At 41.4% G+C, this 18,361-nt stretch overlaps 1 protein-coding gene across 4 annotated transcripts in view; it reads right to left on the bottom strand.

Annotated features, from left to right (window-relative positions):
• Positions 1–18,361, bottom strand: part of SH3BGR (SH3 domain binding glutamate rich protein) — a 70,238-nt gene that overhangs the window by 45,317 nt on the left and 6,560 nt on the right. For 2 of the 4 annotated variants that reach the window (XM_034948239.3, XM_057300954.2), the window contains exon 2: positions 6,958–7,143. In XM_034948239.3, the coding sequence (XP_034804130.1) occupies positions 6,958–7,143 (186 nt within the window). Of the gene's footprint in view, positions 1–6,957; positions 7,144–17,364; positions 17,793–18,361 lie in introns of those variants that run through there. The other 2 variants (XM_008977621.4, XM_034948237.3) reach the window with 2 other exon arrangements.

Here is an 18,361-nt window from a genome sequence, read left to right as displayed (position 1 = left end):
GCATCTAACTGAACATTAAGGTAAGGGGAGGGAAAAAAACAAAGTGTATAGAAGGAAAAAATGATACAGGCAAGGGCAGAAATTTTAAAAATAAGAGAAAAATTAGCTATAAAGATATAAGTATAGAGAGATCAGAAAGAATCAATAAGCCAAAAGACCAAAAACAAACAAACAAAAAACTATGAACAACATAAATTAAAAAAAAAAAAATCAGAGAAGACACAATAGAAACATTAGGAATGAAGAGAAGACATAACTACCTATTTTAAACAGGTCTTAAGAATATCTTATTTAAAACTTGGGGGGATGTTGATAATGGGGGAGGCTCTGCATGTGTGGGAACAGGGGGTACATGGGAAATTTCTGTACCTTCCTCTTCCTTTTGAAAAAAAATGTTATACTAGACTTTAAAACTTAAAAACAAGCTCAAGGCTGCCATGGGCCATGATGGCACCACTGCACTCCAGCCTGGGCAACAGACAAAGACCCTGATTCAAAAAAAAAAAAAACTAGACATCTTAGAATTTATAGAAACAGAATTATGAAAACCAACTTATGAAAAAGTAGAAAGCCTAAACAGTCCACTCATTAAGGAAATTGAAACGTTTCCCACAGAGAAGAACCCAAGCCTAGCAAGCTTCCCAGATGAACAAGAGGCTCTCTAAAAGAAAATTATATTTGTTTGGGAATAAGGAATTGCAATGGGAACACATGTGTCATAGTAAACTATGTGCATATTCAGGGAGGTAAAAGAAGACAAAGGTTTTTAAACGAAAAATAAGGTCTAGGCACAGTGATTCACACCAGTAATCCCAGCACGTTGGGGGGTCAAGGCAGGAGGACTGCTTGAGCCCAGGAATTCAAGACCAGCCTCAGCAGCATAGGGAGATGCCATCTCTACAAAAAATACAAAATTTAGCTAGGTGTGGTGCTGCACACCTATAGTCCCAGCTATTCAGGAGGCTGAGGCAGGAGGATCGATCGAGTACAGGAGGTTGAGGCTGCAGTGAGCCATGATCGTGCCACTGTACTCCAGCCTGGGTGACAAAGCAAGACCCTTTCTTTCCAATGACTATCACTGGTGCAGAGGGGGAGGGATGGGATCAGGGAGAGAGGCACACAGAGGGCTTCCACATTTCTGATAATAGTATACTGTCCTTCTTAAACTGGATAGTGCATACAATGGTTGCTCACTGTATCATTCCTTTTTAAATTATGTATTTCTTATCACATATGGCATATTTCAGAATAAATTTTAGGAACATAACATAGTTTGTTCAGTAACATCGATATGTTGAGAAGCCCTCTCCCCACCCTAACTGGGTTTGCATCCTGTGTTTCCTTACAGCCCTGAGTACCCGGAGACACTCATACCTCTGCTAAATGGGCACCTCTGTGCTGAATGATCCAGGTCCTCTTTGGTTGTGTTCAGTCAGGCCCAGGCTATCTTGGTCCCAGGCAGGCACTCCGGCCCTTACCTGGGCTAAAATGCACAGATGCCAACTTGTCATCAACAGATGTGTCTGCTCTTTCCAGTTCACATTCCTCTGTCAGGCGGGGAGCCTGGCCTCAACTGTGCCTGGCTTCCAGTGTGGTGTCGCCTTTCTCAATCTAACAGTTGTCTGCCCTGGCTCTCAGGATAATATCTTCATTTGCTCTGCATAGAGTAGCAGAAGTTCAAACTGGCAGGGGCAGGAAGGCACTGAGGACTACCCTTGATGTCCAATCCCCTCACTGCCCAATGAAATCTACTGCTTGCCTCTGGGGTCTCCTTCCACCTGCTGCCATCATCAGGCATGGCATATGACTGACCAAGAATCTTCAGAAGCCACGGAGACCACTTAAATAATAGTTATATACATTTTAATCATGTAGAAAGAGACATTGACTATCTAGACTAACATTATTTTGAGCCTGCATATCCTTCAGAATTTTTGAGTCTCCTTTTAAAATCTGAGCATACAAATAAAAATAATCATTTTTACCTACTTTCTGGAAACAAAGCCCTCTTCTTCATGAATATACTTTTGTCAGTGTGTCCATAGACCACAGAAAAGCAAATTAAGCAAAGCTTCTCATAAGGTAAACTACAAATACTTCTCTGAAGGTAGAAATAAAAAGAATAGAAACAGTTAAACATGAAATAATTTGTATATTTATTTCATTAGATCCATATTTGTTATAGGAAAATACATCTTAAAAATAGCAGTCATTATTTGGAAAACCTTTTCTTTCTCCTCCGCAATTAAAATGAAAAAAAAATTACTAGATCACAGCAAACTGGGATAAGAGATGACTTTGAAATCTTCTTTTTTATAGCAGAAAATAACTGTAGTAATTTTATCCTAGGAGTTAACATTGGTGGACACCTACATTAATCTTGTGTCTACTGTAACTCACTTAAATTTAAAAGCATGATTAAAATAAGCAAACTAAGACATTTAAAATCTTATTTTCCCTGGAAAAGTACTAGAAGGAAACATGAGATGATTCTTCTGATAATTTCTGAGCACAGAAAGCTTTCCTAAACAAAAATCTGAATTCAGGAATCACAAAGAGAAAAGATTTAATATATTCGGCTACACAAAAAAAATTTAAGTTCTGCATTGCAAAAAAAAAAAATCCCTTTTGAAAGTCAAAAGACAAGTAAGAAATGTGGAGGAAATATTTGCAACATCTATGGTGATATGGTTTGGCTGTGTCCCCACCCAAATTTCATCTTGAATTGTAGTTCCCATAATCTGTCTCATAGAAGGGACCCAGTCAGAGGTAACTGAATTATGGGAGTGGTTCCCTCATGCTGTTCTCATGATAGTGAGTGAGTTCTCATGAGATCTGATGGTTTTATAAGGGGCTTTTCCCCATCTTCACTCTGCACTTCTCTCTGCTGTGGTCATGTGAAGAAGGGCATGCTTCCTTCCCATTCCACCATGATTGTAAGTTTCCTGAGGCCTTTCCAGCCATGCTGAACTGTGAGTCAATTAAACCTCTTTCCTTTATAAATTACCCAGTCCTGGGTATGTCTTTATTAGCAGCGTGAGAATGAAGTAATACATATGGTCAAAGGGCTACTTTCTTTCATATGCAAAGACTCTTACAAACCAGTAAACATTACCTATAACCCAATTGGAAAACAGCAAAGAATATGCATAGGTAAATCATAGAAAAAGCACAGATAATTTATAAATGTAGTTTTAAAAGATGTTCAATTTACCCATAAAGAAAGAAATCCAGGTAGAAGCAATGAGAATTCATGTTTTACCAAACAGATTGTCAAAGTTCCAAAAGTATGCTATGCACAGTGTTGTCAAAGTTACGGAGAACTAGCCACTCAAACTCAGCTGGTGGAAATGTAAACTAGTACAACTGCAACAGAGGACCATTTGCCAATATTGATCAAAATGTGAGATGCATATGTACTTTAACTCAGATGTCTTCCAGGAATTTATCCTACATATATATATACACACTCATACCGGATACAAAGATCTGTTATGTATAAAGATAATTCCTACAGCACTGTTTGTAAGGGGGAGAGGCTGAAAACAACCTGAATGTTTTTCATTAGAGGACCAAGCCAAAAAATTGTCACACACAATGGAACATTTTGCAGACATTAAAATATGGGGCAGCCAGGCACAGCAGCTCACACCTATAATCCCAACACTACGGGAGGCAAGATGGGTGCATCACTTGAAGCCAGGAGTGTGAGACCAGCCTGGGAAATACAGTGAGACCCTATCTCTACAAAAAATAAAAAACATTAGCGAGGTGTGGTGGTGCACACCTGTAGTCCCAGCTACTGAGGAGTCTGAGACAGGAGGATCGCTTGAGCTCAGGAGTTTGAGGCTGCAGTGAGCTATGATTGCGCCACTGCACTCCAACCTGGGTGACACAGTGAGACCCTATCATAAAATTAAAATAAATAAAATAAGCATGGGCAGCTATACTGTGAACTCTGAGATGCAGTTATTAAGTCAAGAAAACAAAGTCGTATATGATACACTCTGATTTTTTAAATGACATTCAGTTGTAAATCTACATAGAAAATTTCTGCAAACCCAAACACGAAATTGCCAACACTGGCTGCCTCAGAGTAGGACGAGCTACAGAATTCAAAAGAGCCAGTGCAAGATGAAAACATGAGGCCCTTCCTTCAAAAATGGTTGAGAATTTCAAGACAGCAATAGGAGAACATTAAACAAGTACAGAGCCCTCCTGTGGATGGGGTCCTGTGTGGTATCCCAGATCACAGGCCCAAAGAGCCAGCCTGGCTCAGGGGAAGGTAGCTAGAATGACAGGGGTCAGAAATTGGAGGGGGTACCAGGCACAGTGGCTCATGCCTGTAATCCCAATACTTTGGGAGGCCAGGAGTTTGCCTGAGGCCAGGTGTTCAAGACCAGCCTGGGCAACACAGTGAGACCCCTTTGTCACTACAAAAAATTTTAAGAATTAAAAATTACCCAGGCATGATTGCACCACTGCACTCCAGCCTGGGCAACACAGCAAGACTCTCTCTCTTAAATAAATAAATAATAAACAGAAACGGAGGGGAATAATTTTCACTAGAGACCATTTTGAATCACCTTAATTTTTCAGTGGGCATATATATTAATTTTTCAATTATATAATAGAAATGATTTTATAAGAAATAAAATTCCTCATCACCACCATCCCCCCTAAAAAAGTATTATCCCTTTCCTAATCCAACAAGGGCCACAATTTTGAGAAATGTGGGTCAGGTAAAGGAAGGTGGGGAAGATGTGGGTAGGACAGGAGCGAGGGGTGAGGAGGAATTTGAACTGGACCACATGTTCACCTTAATATATGCTACCACATTAAGATTTTTGAAAATACTTCCACACCCACAGGACTTTTGGTTAAGCCTCTGAAGAATGCTAACACAACCATATAAGTTTGTATAGCCCTCTGCTGGACTGAACAGTGTCCCCCATAAATCCATGTCAGCCTGGAACCCCAGAAAGTGACTTTATTTGGGCCGGGCATGGTGGCTTACACCTGTAATCCCAGCACTTTGGGAGGCCAAGGCAGGTGGATCACCTGAGGTCAGGAGTTCGAGACCAGCCCAGCCAATGTGGTGAAACCTTGTCTCTACTAAAACTATAAAAATTAGCCAGGCGTAGTGGCACACGCCTGTAATCTCAGCTACTCAAGAGGCTGAGGCAGGAGAATCACTTGAACCCAGGAGGTAGAGGTTGCAGTGAGCTGATATTGCACTGCTGCACTCCAGCCTGGGAGACAAGAGAGAAACTCCATCTCAAAAAAAAAGAGGGTTACCTTATTTGGAAATAGGATCTTTGTAGTTGTAATTAGTTAAGATGGGGCCATACTGGATGAGGGCGGGCCCTATTCCCATGACTGCTGTCCTTATGAGAAGGCCATATGAACACAGAGAGACACACTCCATGTGAGGATGAGGGCAGAGATCAGAGACACTTCCATAAGCCAAGGAGTGCTAAGAACTGTTGGCAAGCTTTAGAAGCTAGGAAAGAAGCATAGAACGAATTCTCCCTCAGAGCCTTCAGACGGAACCAACCCTGCACCCACATCTTGATTTCGAACTTCCAGTCTCCAGATCTGTGAGAGAATAAATTTCTGTTGTTTTTAGCCACCATGTGTGGTAGTTTGATACAGCAACCCTAGGAAGCTAATACAAGCCCCCAACAACTACACAATTCATCCTTCAAATGAGAGGTCCGCAAACTTTTCTGTGAACAAGCAGATAGTAAATCTTCTTGGCTTTGTGGATCATATGGCCTCTGCTGCATCTATTCAAATCTGCCATGGTGCTAAATCAGCCACAGACAATAGGTAAATGAATGAGTGTGGACATTCATTTATAAATGTATAAAGCAGACAGTGGCAGTAAACAATTTTTTAAAAAAGTAACCTGAAGAACCAGCAGTTCTGTGCAGCAAGAGAAGAGGTCAGATAAGATTCCTACACCTGGCTCCAGCAGTCCCAGGCGCATGGCGCTGAGACATTCCCTCTACTTCACACAGCTCTCATTTCCTCATCTGCAAAAACCCTAGATGGCTTAGCTGACCTCTAAGTTAATTTTCAGTTCTCATATTCTGAAGTCCTTTTTTAAAAATATTTCTTTCCAACGACTTGATTTATTAAGTATGATCTATAAACTCTGGGAAAAAAAAGTGATCTCATGGTGAAATGAACTATCAAATGTATAAAACAAAATTGTTGTTATAAACAAAATGCCCAGAACAGTTTTCAAACTAATTAAAGGTACACAAATGTATCTTGTATCTATAGTAAGACTTTATTTCTACAAATGAATTTTATAAAAGTGAAAACTTGCTGGGCACCGTGGCTCACACCTGTAGTCCCAGCACTTTGGGAGGCCAAGGCAGGAGGATCACTTGAGGCCAGGAGTTCCAGAGCAGCCTGGGCAACATAGGGAGACCCTGTCTCTAGAAAAAATTTAGAAATTAGCTGGGTGGAGTACTGCACTCCTGCAGTCCCAGCTACTCAAGAGGCTGAAGTGAGAGGATCGCTTGAGCCCAAGAGAAAGAGGCTGCAGTGAGCCATGATTGCACCACTACACTCCAGCCTGGGCGACAGAGAAAACTTACCATGTTCCCGTGCAGATACACGTGTGTGCACACTGCAAGGCTGAACAGAATTCCTAGCTACATGTATGTATTTTTTGAACATGTGACCTCAATTCTTCAAAATAAAAGAAAGAACCTGAAATAATCCCCAAAACTTCTGAATCATCATGATATTGTTTCTGTCCTTTTCTAAATCTTAAATATTGATTATTCATAATGGATCTACCATCCAGCTATTGGATGGCAGAAATAGACCATGACCTGACAGTTGTGAATAATTTCAAATGCTGACTCAAAATTAATCTGCTTTAGAAAATTTCTAATAAACACACACACAGCAGGATTTTTAATAGAAGCACATACTCACCCCACAGTACTGCTCCTCATTGAAGATCTGGGGAGGCAAAGGAATCCCATTTTGAGGTTTTTTCTCTCCAGGAACATTCTCTCTCATCCACCTCCTATTGTCTTCATCTCCAGCAATATCTAATTCCTTAAAGTCGATTTTATTCGCTTCCAAAAAACCCACTACTTCTTGCTGTTTCTTCCTAATCTGGTCAAGAGTAGAGAAATATTAGGCTGTTTATGAAAAATATTTTGCTTACATTTACAAAAATTAAATCCTTCCTCTAGTTATACTATACAACACAAATAATTTTGTTAAGTATTCAAACAAGGAAAATAATAGAATCACACCTCTTTGTTATAAAGGGTCAACCAAATGACTATTTAAATTCTGAAATTTTAGTATCATCAATGCTTAAATTATTATATAATCAGGCTGGGTGCGATGGCTCACACCTGTAGTCCCAGCACTTTGGGAGGCCAAGGCAGGTGGATCGCTTGAGGTCAGAGGTTCGACACCAGCTTGACCAACATGGTGAAACCTTGTCTCTACTAAAAATACAAAAATTAGCCAAGCATGGTAGCACACGCCTGTAATCCCAGCTACTTGAGAGGCTGAGGCAGGAGAATCACTTGAGCCTGGGAGGTGGAGGTTGCAGTGAGCCGAGATCATGCCACTGCAATCCAGCCTGGGTGACAGAGCAAGATTCCATCTCAAAAAAATATAAATAAATAAAATAATTAATTAATTATTGTATAATCAACTGTTAAAACTAAATTTAGGCTTTAGAAGACTCCATAGGAGTCCTAGGTAATGAACTGCAACCTAGCTTAGTACATAAACAAACTGAAAACCTAACTAGAAATTTGCCTTTGTAACCAGAGCTGAGTTTCAGTCAATGACAGCAGACAAGCTTCAGCCAATCACAGGTGGCCAACTGTTCAAACCACTTTCAAATAAGGCAAATACTGAGTTATAACCCAACCTAGCTGTCTGTACCTCACATCCTTTTTCTGAATGTTATTTCCTTTTCTCTGGTGATAAATATAACCTGCACGTGTGGTGGGGGCAGAGCTTTGTGAACGATTTTTTGGTCTGGACTGCTGCCAGATTCTGGAATCACAAAAGCCAATTAAGATCTACAAACAGCTAAGCACAGTGGCTCACACCTATAATCCCAGCACTTTAGGAGGCCGAGGTGGACAGATCACCTGAGGTCAGGAGTTCAAGACCAGCCTGACCAACATGGAGAAACCCCATCTCTACTAAAAATACAAAATTAGCCAGGCGTGGTGGCGCATGCCTTGTAATCCCAGCTACTCGGGAGACTGAAGCAGGAGAATCGCTTGAACCCAGGAGGTGGAGGTTGCAGTGAGCCAAGATTGCGCCACTGCACTCCAGCCTGGGCAACAAGAGCAAAACTCTGTCGCAAAAAAAAAAAAATCTACAAAACTAGATGAGTTGTAATGTTGTCTTTTAACATGACCTAATTGGAATAGACATGCTCTCGTATCTTTTTTGCAGTCTTCAAAATACTTTTAATTTTTTGCAAAGCTTTAATGGCCAAAAAGTAAATCAGAATTGGGAAGACAAGGGATTGGGAAAAGGGAAAGAAGAGAAAAAAGAGGCCAGACAATGTGGCTCACGCCTATAATCCCAGCATTTTGGAAGGCTGAGACAGAAGGATTGCTTGAGCCCAGGAGTTCGAGGTTACAGTGTGCTGATCATGCCACTGCACTCCAGCTTGGGTGACAAAGCAGGATCCTGTCTCTTAAAAATAAAATAAAAATTTTGTTTAAAGAAGAATAGAAGGCTGGGTGCGGTGGCTCACACCTGTAATCCCAACACTTTGGGAGGCCAAGGTGGGTGGATCACGAGGTCAGGAGTTCGAGACCAGCCTGACCAACATGGTGAAACCCCATCTCTACTAAACATACAAAAATTACCCGGGCGTGGTGGCATGCGCCTGAAATCTCCGCTACTCGGGAGGCTGAGGCAGTAGAATCACTTGAACCTGGGAGGCGGAGGTTGCAGTAAGCCCTGCACTCCAGCCTGGGCGACAGAGTGAGACTCTGTCTCAAAAAAAATTTTTTAGTTTAATTTTTAAAAAATAAAGTAAAATAATAAAATAAAATAAAAAAGATACTTTACTATGAAATTCAAATATCAAGTATACCCACACTAAAATGCATTTCATTCAGTTATGAAAATAAGAGTATTAGTCACATTGAACTAAAAGTAGCTTTAGAAATATTACAGGAGATTAAAAAGCTCACATAGAGACTACTGGAGGGGAAGGGCACAAGCAGAGGCTAGAAAAAGCTGGAGGATGTTTCTCCCAGCACATAAAAAAGCCACACAACAAAACAACCCTTTCCTCCCACAGATTCCTCCTTTCCTACTCACACCTGGCTCCTCTCTGAGTTCAGTGCAGCCACACCTAAGGGAACATGGTTGAATGTCCTTTCTCTACCTGTGTAACATGTAATGACTGTATCTGCCAGTAGCCATTTCTTACCAACGTGGCCATCTCTCACACTTAGAACTCCTTCCCCATAAACAATTACAAAAGCAATTACAATTTTCTCTCTTCAAAGAATTCACTCCTGAAAATGTATGATGCCATCTTTTATAAACACTGGCAAATAAGTTACAGCAGACTGTGTGGACCCCATTTTAATAACCACAGGGAGAAACCTACAGAAAGTGTAATCAGGCCAGGTGCAGTGGCTCACACCTATAATCCCAGCACTTTGGGAGGCTGAAAGTGGAAGAATCACTTGAGCCCAGGAGGTCAAGACCAGCCAGCCTGGGCAAACAAATTTTTGTCGAGATGGGGCCTCTACAAAAAGTTTTTGTAGAGACCACATCTCTACAAAAAATTTAAAAATTAGACACGGGTGGTGGTGCATGCCTGTAGTCCCAGCAACTCAAGAGATGGGAAGATCACTTGAGCCTGGGAGGTGGAGGCTGCAATGAGCTATGATCACATCACTGCACTCCTGCCTTGGCAATAGAACAAGACCCTGTCAGAAAGAAAAAGAAAGAAAGAAAAAAAAAGGCCCAGGCATGGCGGTGCATGCCTGTAATCCCAGCACTTTGGGAGACCAAGGTGGACGGATCACAAAGTGAAGAGATCGAGACTATCCTGGCCAACATGGTGAAACCCTGTCTCTACTAAAAATACAAAAATTAGCTGGGCATGGTGGCATGCACCTGTAGTGCAAGCTACTTGGGAGGCTGAGGCAGGACTATTGCTTGAATCCGGGAGGCGGAGGTTGCAGTGAGCAGATATCGTGCCACTGCACTCCACCCTGGTGACAGAGTGAGACTCCGTCTCAAAAAAAAAGAAAGAAAAAGAAAAAAGGAAGAAGGAAGGAAGGTAGGTAGGGAGAGAGGGAGGAAGGGAAGGAGGAGAAAGAAAGGGTAATAAAACAAATAATCAATCAACAGTTATTTATTGACTCTCTACTTTGCACAAGACATTGTGCCAAGTCCTTCATGTGAACAGATTCTTAAACTGCTTGTTTGGGTGGAAAAAAAAAAAAACCACAGAACTAATTGGTACAATATAGATACAGAATACACTCAGGATACTGAGGCAAAAGTATGGCCATTTATTAAGAGTAAGATTAAAACTTGGCCGGGTACGGTGGCTCGGGCCTGTAATCCTAGAACTTTAGGAATCCAGGAGTTCGAGACCAGCCTGGCCAACATGGTGAAACCTCGTCTCTACTAAAAATACAAAAATGAGCCAGGCGTGGTGGCGCATGTCTGTAATCCCAGCTACTTGGGAGGCTGAGGCAGGAGGATCACTTGAACCCCGGAGGCAGAGGTTGCAGTAAGCCCAGACCATGCCACTGCACTCCAGCCTGGGTGAAAGAGTAAGACTCTGTCTCAAAAAAAAAAAAAAAAAAAGTGAGATTTAGGCCAGGCACAGTGGCTCATGCCTATAATCCCAGCATCTTGGGAGGCCAAGGTAGGTGGATCACCTGAGGTCAGGAGTTTGAGACCAGCCTGGCCAACATGGCGAAACCTTGTCTCTACTAAAAATACAAAAATTAGCTGGGTGTGGTGGCACGCATCTGTAATCCCGCTACTCAGGAGGCTGAGGCAGGAGAATCGCTTGAATCCGGGAGGCAGAGGTTGCAGTGAGCCAATATTGCACCACTGTACTCTGGCCTGGGCAACAGAGCAAGACTCTGTCTCAAATTTAAAAAAAAAATAAAAATAATAAATAAATAAATAAACTTTAAAAATTTTCTTTGACATGACAATATCTAATATCTCAATTTTTTAAAAGTCTTCTGAATAGAATATCATCTCATATAAAAACAACTCACAAAAATGTTTTACAGAGCACAAGAGCCCCTTGTCATTTTCATGTGCCTTGTTTATAAGAAGGACTACACATTGAGGGTTTCAAACAAATGCTGTAAAAGGTACATGCCTGTCCCAAATCTAATATCTGGATGCAAACCCTCTTTTAACTAAACTCAACTCCTTTCTTAGAGACATGTAAACCAAAATATCTATTTTATTCACTTTTGACAAATTTAATGACTCATGTATAGGGTGTTAGGGTGTTTCTTTGTTTGGGGTTTTTTGTTTCTTGTTTTTTTTGTTTCTTGTTTTTTCTTTTGACACAGGGTCTCCCTCTGTTGCCCAGGCTGGAGCGCAGTGGCACAATCTTGGCTCACTGCAGTCTCAATCTCCCCAGGGTCAAGTGATTCTCCCACCTCAGCCTCCCGAATAGCTGGCACTATGGATGCACACCACCACGTCTGGCTAATTTTTGGTAGAGATGGAGTTTCACCATGCTGCCCAGGCTGGTCTCAAAATCCTGGGCTCAAGTGATCCACCTGCCTCAGCCTCCTAAAGTGCTGGGATTACAGGCAAGACCCACAGTGCCCAGCTGGGTGTTTCATAATATAAGGAAAGGTAAGACAAATCTGGATACTTAAGCCCTAGAACCAAATCACCTCCAAGACCAAATTATATAACTATATAATATATAATAATCTTATATATAAGATTTATATATAACTATATAATATATAATAATCATATATATAAGATTATATATAACTATATATAATCTTATACATAAGATTTATATATATAACTATATAATATATAATAATCTTATATATAAGATTTATATATAACTATATAATATATAATAATCTTATATATAATAAGATTTATAGATGTAACTATATAATATATAATAATCTTATATATAATAAGATTTATAGATGTAACTATATTATAATAATCTTATATATGACTTTTATATATAACAATATAATATCTAATAATCATATATAAGATTTTTATATTTAACTATATATGATTTTTATATAATTTATATAATATAATGTAATATAACTTACATAATATACATAATTTATATGATTTATATATAATTTGGTCTTGATGGTGATTTGATTATATATGGTATATAATATAAATTAATATCAAGTAATTCTTAATTTTTTTAAATTTTATATTTACTATGTTAATTTTTAAAACAAAATTGAGTCAATATATATTATAAAATTTTATATAAATAAGTATACAAATCACATATAAACTTATATAAATGGTAATCACGCATTTAATTTAATTAACACTTATACCATCAATATAAAAAAGACAATGGAACTAAAGACAGTGGATCAATAAATTAAAGGCTCTGTTTGCCACAACACAACACTTACTCAATCTGTAAGACTCAGGCCAACAAAGGTATTGCAGTTTGGGGCAAGCACGGACAAATAAATATAGATAGAAAGGTGTGGAATGATGGAATTTCTCTTAAACTTCTGGCATATGGGCTCTGGTAATTCCCCAGGATCAGGCCTATGAGAACCACAGGAGGAGGTGCGTGCTCCCCACCAAGGTGTCCTCCTCCCACAGCTGTGCCGTGGATGCCTGGCACATAGATCTGCTACCCCGCATGGAATCTGCTACCCCGCATGGAAACTGCTACCCCGCACGGAAACTGCTACCCCGCATGGAAACTGCTCCAAATTCCACAGCTTCACGGCTGAATTTTCAACATTACAAAATCCCATCAGGCCTGATGACAGGTTGTTGGACTAAATCATCATTTTAATTCATCGCATTCTCTACACATCTTTTCCAACCTGTCCATAACTATTCACGCCATTTTATAAAGCACTTATTCCCTTACATCTTTTCAGAGACGACTTTGCTGTTTCAAAGAGTAGAGATGCCTTCATTTTAGGCAGTTTTACTTTTAATTAACTATTCAGAAGGCAACTCCTTTATTCGGTCCAAACCCCTGTCTGCTCTTTCTCCAAAGCCTTCTAAGATACCCTCTTGGGAGCACGAACTGGCCTGGGAGGCAGCTGGCCCAGGTCCAAGCCACCTCACCAACATTATTTCTATCAACCATGCCTCAGGCCTTGATGTGGGATGGGAAAAAAGCTATATTTTATTCCATAATTTTGGAATAGATGAAAAATATTTCCAAAAGTCTTGACTTATGTTTCTTCTATTAGAAAGGCAAAAAGAGATGGAGACAATGGGAGGGGAAGACCATGCTTACGATTAAGCTTCACAAGACAGGCAACTGCATCCAGGTCCATTGCGGGACTGTTGGATGCCTGGCATTGTGTTAAGTGCCATTTCTCAGCCCTCATCCCCAAAAAAGGAGAAAAAGAAGAAGAAAAATGAAATGTTTGCCCCCTGTAATCCCCCAAACACCAGTCATTTAAACAGAGCCCAATGCATTGCTTATCACGCTATTCAGGGCACTTGAGTTCTGCCTGGGCTGGGAGCCTGCAGAAAAGGGTCTTAGGATCCAGGCCAGAGGAGGGAAGAGGGGAGTGAGCACATGAGCTAACCTGGCCGGCACTGTCGTCTTGCTGCACCCCTGTGCCCTGGCTCTAGCATGGGGCCCCTCTCCTCCAAAATCCTCCCCCTTGCAGGGTCCCTGATCAAGGAGCTCCTGTGGGCCTGCAAAGTGCAGCTCCTCACAGCGCCTGCTGAGCTGACTCCCAGGGACACAGGATCAGCTCTTGGAAGAGTCCATCTCTTTATGGCCCAGAGGGAGGGGTGTGCATAGCACCCCATCAGTTCCCATCATGGACACACTCCTACTCTTCACCTCTCCCCCTTTGCCCCTTCTCCACCCTCCAGGGTGCCATGGCCCATGCTGGCCCCCCAGGCTGCACTGTCTGTCCTGAGTAGTGGCTCTACAGGATCTGGGGGTATTTGGGGTGTGTGTCATTGTTTGGAGCCTTTGGGACCTCAGTGAAGACTCAGAGAGCTCCGTTTTCCTATCCTGTTACATTTACTTATAAGAAAGTATTGTTCTCTGTCCTAAAGTCACCCAGACACTGTTAGCTACTAGACTGTGTCAGAGTGATCTGACAGCAGCACCTCTTATTGCCACTCACTTGGCACCTCTCATTTATTGTCTTGTACAGTTAGGAGACTTTCCAACTGAGATCACTGTACTGTAGTATAAAGCACACTGGATTCGAGCCAGAGACGACCTGTGCTTCCATCCTAGCTTGGAAGGCTGCTTTCTGAGCAAGGGCTCTGATCTCCAATTTCTTCATCTGCAAACTGGATGTAACAATGCCTTCCTCACAGGGTTTTGGTGGGAACTGAAGAAGATGATGCATGGAAAAGCATTTTGTACCTTAGGCTGAAAACCTGCACTGTCAGGCACCACATAGCACACTATCATCCCAGTGCACTGTCACACGGGCCATCTAGGTAGGTATTTGGATGGCTATTTTATAACAATGCTGAGGCTCCAATAAATGAATGAATTTTCCAAGAATGACACTCAACGATCTAATTCAAGAGTCATATTTTTCCCACGATATTTACACTGTCAATCAAAATGGAGAAAGGACTGTGAAGCCCAAGAGCCACTATGAGGGTCTGTCCTTAAAGATCGGTTCCAGGGGCTGTGCATCTTGGAGACAGCAGGGACTGTCCTCTCTCCCTTTGTCCCCCCTGCCCCACTGTGGCCTTCTGGAAGAGAGGAGGGTCCTAGAAGAAGTCACGCGCCCTCTCCTGCTCGCCAGGGTCTCTTAACCCAAATCCGTCCAGAACGTGGTAAAATGTGCCACAGCTCTTTGAAGTCAACTATTAAAATTGAGATGTAATACACAGCTGCATGTATTTAATTCCTCATAAGGAGATTACAATTTGCTTTTCCTTTCTCATTTATTTCATTCAACCAACAGAAGTCAGAATGCCCTTACTGATGAGGTATCAGGCAAGAATCCATTTTTTAAATGTACAGGCTGAAGAAATAAGTAGGAAAGGCTTGGCAGACTGACTGCCACACAGTAGCATGGGCACAAGAAGCCACTCTAGGGTTTTCCTGCCAAGAAGTTTTGAGTGAAATTTCTCTACCCATGAAAAATCATTAGCACTGACACCGCAGGGATAATCAATTCTCATTCTTACGGCTAAGGCAGAAATTCTCCCATGTATGTGGTTCTGGAAAATTCTTCTCACACATACTGATCATAGACCCCGATCTACTAAATAATATTAGCTAATAATTATAGTAACTAATAATTGTAACTGAAATCCTAATTAATATTCATTAACTAACTAATAATAACAATTATAGTAGCAACTAATATTAACTAATAGCAGCTAGTAAGTATAAATAACATTCACTAATCATTAGAATATTTCTTGAGTGCTGATAAACACTTGACACCATGCGGGGCACCCACGCACATCATTTCATCCGTCCTCATGACAACACTATGAGGTAGGCACTATTCTTATCCTCATTTTACAGACAAGGAAATTGAGGCTTAACAAGGTGAAATAACTTTCCCAAGGTCATACAGTTACAAGTGGCACTGAAACATTTGCTTAGGGAACCAAAACTAACGGCTTTTACAAGACCCTGGGATGAACACTGCCTCTCCAGGTCATCCAAAGCTAACTAAATTATGGGCCCAAACTTCAAGAACACAGGACATCAAATAAACCTTAAAAATCCATTAACTTATTGATTGTCTTCTGAAGAATATGTAGACCAGGTCTACAGAATATATAGAGGACTGGCTGGTAAGAGGTAAAGTTTTTAGCAATGAGCATCAACAACATATTTAGAGCCCACCAAAACCATTTTCCCCCCCCAAAAAAATTTTTTATCCAACAGCCAAAAAATTTACTCCTTCTAGATCAACTGAAAGTTTCAGCAGTCATCAATAGCCACAAAAGATTTCGCAGAGTTTCACATTTGGAGTGTGTTCTCATCTTTTTCGGCTAATTTGTTCTAGAGATCACTAAAACAATAGCTGCTCAGTTGTACTTAGCAAAAGGGACAGCCAAGCTATTTTCTCTTGCTTTCTTCTCACCCTCTCTGGAAACCTCATGAACTTTCGGGGCTGGGAGTGGTGGCACTCAGCGGCTGCCTTTGGGGCTGTCACCCCAGCCAATGGCTTACTCTGGGTACTGTCTCTGGCAGAGTGGCTGCTGAAATCCCAGCCGAAACCTGAGATCCTCCAGAAACTAGATATAAAAGGAAACAGCCGCCTTGCTGGTCTCTAACTCTTGGGTTTAATAAAACTTTTTTTTCTCTCCACAGCCTTCCTAACTGCTGCTAAAATGCTGGTCGAAATATCAGTTCCAGACAGACAGACACTATATAGGTTCAAGCCTAAAATCAAAGTCTGACCCATTTCCAAAGAGAAATGTGTCACTTCATCACCCCTATTTCTTACGGCAGGTCCAGCCTGCACAGAATGAAGGCCAGAATTGAAGAGGTGGATGGTCTCAAGAAAATTAGACAAAGCACTGGTTATGAAGGTCGGCTTTCAGCTCTTATTTTGGGGCCGTCTGAATGCCTGGAGTGTTTATAACTGTGGCCTGAGAGACGTCTGCTCTGGTCACTGTGACATCACTTTCCTCAAACAAAGGATTACACATGCTAACTTTACACTTTCAGTATGGTTACATCATTACATGGCATATACAAGTGATTACACCCCAGAGTCATTTTAGCAATCTGGTTCATCATCCGCTCCAAACAGTGTTACACAAAGTATCATTTATTTACAATTTTAAATTAGTTTAAGCCTTGCAGAATGAATGGCAGAAACACATACAAAAAAGTCCCTGCTTCTATGATATTCACAAGGCAACACAACACAAATCACATGTTAAAAATTCTAGTGTCAAGCACGCCTCCTTACTCGAATCCCTTTGCACACTCAGCCATCCAGACTACACCCTTTCCATGCTTTTTCAACACTATGAAATCAAATGCAGAAAGCAAAGGGCGCACATACTTATTGCAGAGCCACAGCTGACTACACGCAAAAAAGAAACTGAAGGCCAACGTTGGCCATATTTCCAACCCTAAGTTATTCAGAAAAGAGTATAGGAAGAAAGAGTCCACCAGACACCTACCGCTATGGACCCAGAAGATGTAGCAACAAACACTTTGATAACCATTTCGACAGTTGGAAAGAGGACTCCCCCCAACACACCCCTGTTAGGGAATGCGCCGCTAGACAAATCCTGACAGTGACACAGGCAAGCAAGTGCCAGGTCGGGGCTGGCAGCAGCCCAGGGCTCCACTGGCCTCCGGCAGTCCCGCTCCAACTTAAGAGGCTCTGTCTCTCCAAGGAGCAGCAGAGGCATCTTGGGCTCCTCCCTCCATTGGCCCAGGAATATTTTGGGATCTGTCAGGAAAATATTTGATTGGTCGATAAAAGCAGCCACTGGACCCTTTCCCTATCACTTTAAAGGCGCGACAACAGTCCCTAAAAGGCCAGGCTGTGCTGTGCACCAATCGGAGACCTGTGCAGAGATGCCTTGGGGCCAAGGGAGGTGGGGCCCCGGTAACAGAGCAGCAGGAGGCGAAAGAAGTGAGGGAGGAGCTCTTGGGAGCTGGAAAAGCCCGGAAAACACCACCTCAGTGTGGGAGGAGGCTGGGTTTACAGGGCTTTTGGCAAACAAATAAACTGGAAGGGTCAGAATAGCCACAGAGGCCTTTAAGTAAAGAGCAACTTTGTTTTTTTTCCTGGCAGGTTAAAAAAAATTTTTTAAGTAAACTGTCATACAATACAAATGCCTTTAAGAGTGGCTGTTTCCAGTGTGCTCTCTTTCCCACCTGTTTCTCCTAAAGAACAGAAACTGACCAGCCATGGGCCATCTAAAGTTTCACTGACATCCAGGGAGGCAGGGAAATAGCCGCTGGCTTGTCAATACTCATGGCTGCAACAAGCCAATTGTCTCACTATTTTATTTACTTGTCACTGACTTGAAGTTTATTAACTATTTTAAAGTGCTTGGGGAAAAAACCTAAATAATCTGTTTATAATAGGCTCTTTGTTTACATAGGTATTTTGTGTTTATTTATATATATTTGTGTTTATACATTTTAATGTTTATACAGGTATTT

This window comes from Pan paniscus, chromosome 22, assembly GCF_029289425.2.
Source record: "Pan paniscus chromosome 22, NHGRI_mPanPan1-v2.0_pri, whole genome shotgun sequence".
Taxonomy (NCBI): Eukaryota; Metazoa; Chordata; class Mammalia; order Primates; family Hominidae; genus Pan; species Pan paniscus.
Note: the sequence above shows the minus strand (reverse complement) of the source record. Positions and strands in the feature narration are given on the sequence as shown.